General features: G+C 47.3%; 1 protein-coding gene across 1 annotated transcript in view; it reads right to left on the bottom strand.

The window, feature by feature from the left end:
* The window catches only part of LOC108570242 (homeobox protein Nkx-3.2-like), a 9,158-nt gene extending 2,897 nt beyond the window's left edge, over positions 1-6,261 (bottom strand). The window contains 1 exon segment of the mRNA XM_017932062.1: positions 5,385-6,261. Within this exon segment, the coding sequence (XP_017787551.1) occupies positions 5,385-6,261 (877 nt within the window).
* Between the last annotated feature and the right edge of the window lie 822 nt (positions 6,262-7,083).

Raw genomic sequence — 7,083 nt, 5'->3', positions numbered from 1 at the left:
AGGCGGGGGAGGGTGGGGATAGGTTTCCGGATAAAACCAGAGACAGAAAGAGAGATAGAGAGACAGAGGGTGGTAGTGGTAGTAGAGAGAGAGAGAGAGATTGAAAGAGACGGATAGGAGAAGAGAGAAGAGACAAGAAAAAGAGGAGACATATATATATGTATATGTGTGTATATATGTATATGTATATATATAGGGTGAGAGAGAGAGAGAGAGAGAGAGAGAGAGAGAGAGAGAAAGAGAGGGACTTTATCCGAATTGGCGTGGCTCGTGGCCCATAGCCCGTAGCCTAGCACTGTGCCTGGGGGTTGGAAGTCCGTAGGGGGCGACGGATCGAGAAGGTTTACGCCGTAATGGGATTTGTATCTCGTTAACGCGCGATCGTTCTTGCCCCGTCGTACAGGCCGCCGACCGGCTACACGTCTCTCCCTTCTCTCTCTCTCTCTTATTCTCCTTTTTCCGCCTCTTTCTTTGCCTATTTCCGCCACCGGCCTCGTATCTTTCAGCTCCACGCCGCTCAGCCGCAGGCTACCACCTTCTATTACTCTGTGTACGTGTGTGTATGAGTGTGTCGATTGATTGCGTCTAATTGAATTGCGTAATTTATATTGTTTCGCGGTGTCGTCTCTTTTCTTCGCGTTTTTCTACGTTCGGTGATTGTTACGCGGGGTACTTGAGATTGGGATTGTTTGAGAAGGGATCGTGTGGTGGGTTTCTTGGGGATTGATGCGCGGGGTTGCAGAAATTATTGCAGTTTGGTGGGAAATTTTTGTCAGATGTTTAATTCTCGATTGTTAGTCGTTTGATGTACCGATCTGTTTGAATACTAATTCGTTGTTTGCACGAAGATGTTAGACGTTTGTTTGATTTAATGCTGGGTATTTTTGTGAGGTTAGGTTATTAGCGTTAATGGAAACGAGTGTTTTAGAGGAGCAATGCTACGTGAATTTAGAAAAACTAATACCGTGGTTACGGCAACGAGCAATATTTGTCTATATGCCAGTGAAATTCTGAACCTTAGAAAATACGAACGTTGGTTCGAAAAATTTACGAAAGCGAATTTTGATCTCAACGATGATCCCATTTACGAAAGAGATAGTCAAATGTTGTATCTAATGCACGACACTGTACACATCGGAATAAATAAACGTTGCTTTTAATTAAAAGCATCTTTCAACCAATTACTCGATTTCAGGTCGCCGAGGATTGAAGATGTTGTTGGACCACATACCGAAAACTCACTCCATTTACCCAAATTTCCACCGTTGATAATTGGCTGTCTCCTGGTGTAAAATCAACTTCATCACCCGATCGAATACGATCAAAAGCATCGTTTATCTTTCCCCCGGTTATTACTGGCGCCGTGAACGTTTCTAGGCTTCGATCCAAGAGACACGTCTCGCACGCTCCGCCAGCGAGTCATCGACTACCACGGCGGAGAATTTGCGAATTCCCCGATCGCGATACACACGAACGTTGTCGTTCTGTTTAACGAGGAAATCCGAAATAAACGCGTCTCGCTGTTTCGGTCCCCTGTGAGCCCTTTACTCTGTGCCCCCTAGGGAGGGCCCGATCGGTTCTACCCGCGATCCTGCTTAATGAAGAAGATCTGAACGAGATAAATGGTCTCGGGACGCTGTAAAAACTCGATAAAGTCGATAAGGGGTGGCTTGTTATGGACGCGTCCGCGGTTAATTGCCCGGGTCGCCTTATGGCGTCGCGAGATCACGGTTAGGCGAGACTGAGCCGTTCGAGTCTCCTTTGGAAAGATGGATTATTAGATTCGAACCCTTCGTTAAGTGAATATTGGTCAATTTTCTGGAAAAATAACGATTAACTGTGGCCTAATGTACAATTTTGGGTGGTTTTTCTGTAAACCACCTTGTATACAGAAAAATTTTTATTCCATAATCTCCTAAGAAACCTTCGAAAAAATATTTTAAAACGCCAATAATTTCATTAGCTATAATCTTAAAACAAATTTGTCGGGGTTAGGCCCTTATTGCGTTGATAGCTTCGCAATCTGTAGTAGTATGCATAAAATTATACATATATACTTTAATTTAACCCTTCCAGCATTCTAGCTAATTCTTTTCAATGCAAGAAAATTTCAAACAATATTTTTTTTCAACCTAACGTCAGTCAGCTTTAACAGCAGCAAAGAACCCCTACAAAAAGTCCACGATCCAATAAAAACATCGTCACATTTTAATTTCTCCTTTCAGCATAGTGTACCAATAATAAATTCGTCGGTTAGAAACATACGGTCACGTGTCTGCAATCTGCAGGGCGCAGATACCGCGGCGGCGTTGATTGATCCGCCATAGGGGTTGAAATTGCCCTAACCACCGGTAATTCAAACAGTCTTCCGAAACAACCGTTCCTCCTGCCTCACCTCTAATTATCTACCGTCTTAAACAACTCCGCTACATTACCCTTCTGAATTCTATCTCCGCGACATTTTCCATGCATCACAAGTCAACCCACCGGCATCTTTCCCTCCCTTATTCGAGAACTCCCCTACAAATTCCCAGGTAGGTTGCTCTTATCGCGCGAAACCTGGCAGGAAAATACGAGCAATTATCATATTATTTCCCCGAGAAGCGAGAACAATAAACCACGGTCCACGGGTACGTGGAACAATACCCGGTAACGAAACAACGCCGGAATCGTTCCCTTAACGAGCGTCCGCGATAACATCGTCGCACCGCTGATAAGAAAAACACGAGTGGAGGGAGAGAAAGAGTGAGCGAGAACGAGCGAGCGAGGGTGGCGTTTAACCGGCGGTGATTACAATTTTTCCAGAAATCTAGCGGAAAATCCCGGAGATTTCGAGTGACGGTTAGGCTACCAGAGGGTGGAGAGGGGGTGAGAGAAATTTCTCTTGCGACGATCGTGTGCGAAAGGGGGCGCAAGAGGTGGCGGCTGGAGGGGCGTGTGGGGAGAGGGGGGTACGTCGAGGGAACGAGGGAGAAGTCATTATGATGCAGAAGAGCCAATTTTCTGGGCGGCTTGGCGCGATGCGACGCGATACGCCGCGATGCTGCGCGATTATCATAACAACCGACGATATTATTCCGTCGGCGGATTTGCCGTTGGGGGCGGCAGAAGCAGCAGCAGCAGCAGCCGCCGCCAGCAGCAGCAGCGGTCGAAACGGATTTTCGCTCGATCGAGAGATGCTCCAGCATCTCTCCGGCACTGATGCACTTTTAATGGGAACCCCTGACCATCGTTGGAAGATGGATGACCATAGAATTCGTGTAATCCCGATTTCATCGGGCATGATCGATCCTTCGACCAGAACTATACTTCTTCTTCTTCTTTCTGTTCAGTGATTTTTCTATCGATTCTCATTTTCATCCTTCCCTTCTCTTTTTTACTTTCTTCTTCTTCAGAGTGTCCTGGGCACAGTGAAGATCGAAGACACATCGGTTGATTTCGCTTGCAGAGCAGTGTCCCGTACCGGGATAAAGGGACGATAATGATGGGGTTCAAGGACTGGTTAACGCAGATTAACTTGCTCTGTCTGTCTGAAACATCTCCTTCCCCCTTTGGTGACTCCTTTGCTCTGTTTCTACGTCGTTTCACCCTCTCCTTTCTAACCCAGGTCTTATCGAACTGCGGGATTCTTCCTCTTATCTGTCCGCCAGACTCCATTAAATTCGAAAGTCAACTGTGAAATTGGGAGCTCGCGCTAGTGAACGTGGACTCTGACTGCTCTCGATTCGATCATCGCTGGATGATAAGCTTTCTGCGGCAGATGCCTCCCTGGATTAGATCCTCCTCTGGCAAGAATTTAATAAACGATCGTTCGAGGAATTTTTATGGAAAATTTTGGGGTTGATTCTTTTCTTTCGACCCTTTCGCGATGTTGTTTTTTACGTTTCTCGTAGGAAATGGGAATTGTTTTGTATCTATTAAGGGAATGAAGATTCTGAAATGTGTTGTTTATACATTAATAGACGAGTGTCTTCAGTTATCGCTGATCTACAGGACACTGACATCGAACTATTCCGAATTACATAGAAACGTCTGAATCTATACACGAAGAACGAGTGTTTATCTTCGTGGACTAGCTGATTAAAATGTTCCAACGAGTGGTGAGCCGCGTTTAAGAGGATCACGCTAGGAGGCGAGCATTAGAAGCGGCATTAACCAGCGACGTTCCTATCGCTCGGTTTCCCCTGTTTCCCAGTAACGCGTCTACATCATCACTTTTGTCGGAATCCCCGTACAACGCAAATAACTCTGAAACGGGCGAAATTGCACGACGCAACGTGGAACAAGGCATCCTTCTACCGTCTAAAGTTAGAACGAGGAAGAAGCGAGAAAACGTCAGCTCAAAGAAGAAGAAGAACGAGAGAGAGGGAAGGAGAAGAGTTTGAAGACGAGTCGAAGAGGAAAAAAATCACGTTCAAGATCACGAGATCTCGCGGGAGACGAGGACCATATGTTCCACGAAGAAAAAGACAGAAGACATGGTGGACCGTGTTTTGGCGAACGGTTACGGGAAGAGCAAGGAAGAGACACGCGCGAGCGTCACCAAGGAGGAAGCAATAAACATGCGAGGCTGAGGTTTCGCGGAGAAAAAGCCCACGGGATTAAGAGGACTTTCGGAGTCACTCGAACGCGACGGATTCGTCTGGATTAATCGTCGAGTGGAACAGATTGCTCGTGATGCTGTTTTGGGGAAGTTACAGCTAATCTGGATTAGAATTATTAAATCCCTCATCTGTCACTTCTATTCAACTTAAGCTTCTCTTTAGGAAATTCACGATGTTCTATGCATTATTTTTATTCAATTCTAATTTTTTTAAATCATTTGTCTGCTAAGATGATTAATTGAATTTTATGGAGAATTATTCGTGTCTAAAATTGTGCAATATTTTTATTGCCCCTTGAATGGAATGTTTATAAGTTAAACCAGTGTGCTTTTAATATTGACCCTTCGCGTTACGGTATTTTCACGGCTACGTACGTCTGTCTATTTACAGTTCTCCTACCGTGTCAAATAAAAATGTACATAATTCGTATTTCACAAGTTTCAAGCATAAATTAAAGTCGAAGTTAAAATTCAATTCGTCTGTTTTATTTTACCCATAATCTGCACCACGAGCATGATTGGTCGTTACAAACCAAGGAGTTAAAATTGCAGATACCAAACGAAATTTGACACAGAGCAATAAAAGAAAGGGTCATCGTCCGTCCCGTCTATCAATCTCAATCTCCATCTTCCTACGTCAACCAGCAGTTAACTCGTCACTCCAACAAATCCTTCCATCGAAAAACCATACAGATCCAAAGTAAATCTGTCTTTATCCACCTGATCGTACCATCTTTCAAGCATCGAACAAAACATCCATCCTGAAAACAACTCTAATCACCTTCGTGCACGCTGTCGGCCCGCCGATGTCGTCGATGTTGCACGCGACTGTGAACGACGCGTCCGCCGGTGAATTTGTTCGGGTCCAGTATGTTCTCCACGGAGAACGCCAGGCACCTTTTATTCGCCTGAACTGTACTCGCAGTGGTGGTAATGCTCCCCGTCGAGGTACCGGTCGTCCTGGCCGCGTTTCCGGAAGTGCAGACGGTCATCACGGTGGAAGCGGCGGCGGCGTGCGCGGATATATACACAGGAGTCCCGTGGCCGGTAGTTTGGCCACCGCTCTGAACACACGAGAAAGGATGCACGCCTCTATTCGCGAATGGATTGAGGAACTGATCAGATCCGGTGCCCCTGGAAGACGGAGCTGTCAAATCGACAGGACTGCTCGGATTGCTCTCGTCCACTTCGTCCCTGCAAACGTCCACTTCAACGTCCTCGTCGTCTTGATAATTCCCGTTTCTACTTCCAGGATGTACCTCTTCGTCCTCCTCTTCAGGTTCTTCGTCGTCCTCTTCGTCCTCGACGATACTCCTCCTCTGTGTCGCACTTCTATCGTGCTCACCGTCGTCTTCCTCCTCCTCGTCTTGCTCCTCTTCCTCCTCCACCTCCGTGTCCATTCTCTTCTCCCTGGAAGGAGGATCCATCTCGTGGAATTGATCTTGATCCAAAGGCCTCAAGATCGGCGAGGTCGAAGGTGAATGTTGCTGGCGCACGTTGTCGTAGCGGACAAAAGGCTCGGTGGTGCGTACATGGAGCAACACGTGCCTCCTTTCTTGAGGCGGCAGCGACAATCCGGCACGCATATCCGCTTCCTCCCGCGGCAGAACGACCGGCCCTATAGGCGACACGGTCCTACCCTCCTGCATCCTCCACATAACCCTGAAGCACTTATCACCGTATTTCTTTGTAGAAGAGGGCCGCGTAGGAACACCCCGATCCTATGTGACATCACTGACATCACCTGTTTATTTATTACCGTACTTATCACATCATTCCATCGGTGGTAATCATCACTATAACCGCGATAAATAAAGAACCTTCACAGAAATAACACCCGACGGTCCACTTCCAGTTCTCCCCCTTTTCTTCCTCTAGTTTCACTGAACTTTCGCCTCGTATGTACACAGCCGTCAGAGTATAGAACAAACAACGAGCAATCAAGGGCGAAGAAAATCGTCGTCGCGTCTCGTAGGTGGATCGAGCTTACAGCGTGGTCGGTCGGTCGCGATTAGCAGTGTCTTTGGTAGAGGCAGAAGCCGCGCGCGTCCCGTGAAAGCAGCTCTCGGGACCTCCACGTAGAGCCATGGTGGCTGAATAGGTGGTATATCGGCGTATTATTAGTAGCGGAGAGCCGTCGTAGCAGCGTAGTCGCAGCGGAAACCGGCGAACCCCATTTGGGGTGGGGGTTGGTTCACGCCCTCGATGGGCGTGTCCAACCCCTGCCTGGCTTACCAGCGAGCAACGATATCGCTCGGAGTGGGCGTATACAGTTTCTACAGGGGTTGCGCGCACACACGTGCTACCCCTTGTTCGTAGTGGATGTCCAAGCGATCCGTGGCCACTTTTACGTGTGTGTTAGTTGCAGAGAACGGTGCAACACGAGCACGAAGACGCACCCATACGAGGAACTTTCTACTGAATGGACGGGCACGAACACGAAACGGAGCCGCGTGCAGACGTTTCGCGGCCCCACGAGC

This window comes from Habropoda laboriosa, unplaced genomic scaffold (assembly GCF_001263275.1).
Source record: "Habropoda laboriosa isolate 0110345459 unplaced genomic scaffold, ASM126327v1 scaffold23, whole genome shotgun sequence".
NCBI lineage: Eukaryota > Metazoa > Arthropoda > Insecta > Hymenoptera > Apidae > Habropoda > Habropoda laboriosa.
Note: the sequence above shows the minus strand (reverse complement) of the source record. Positions and strands in the feature narration are given on the sequence as shown.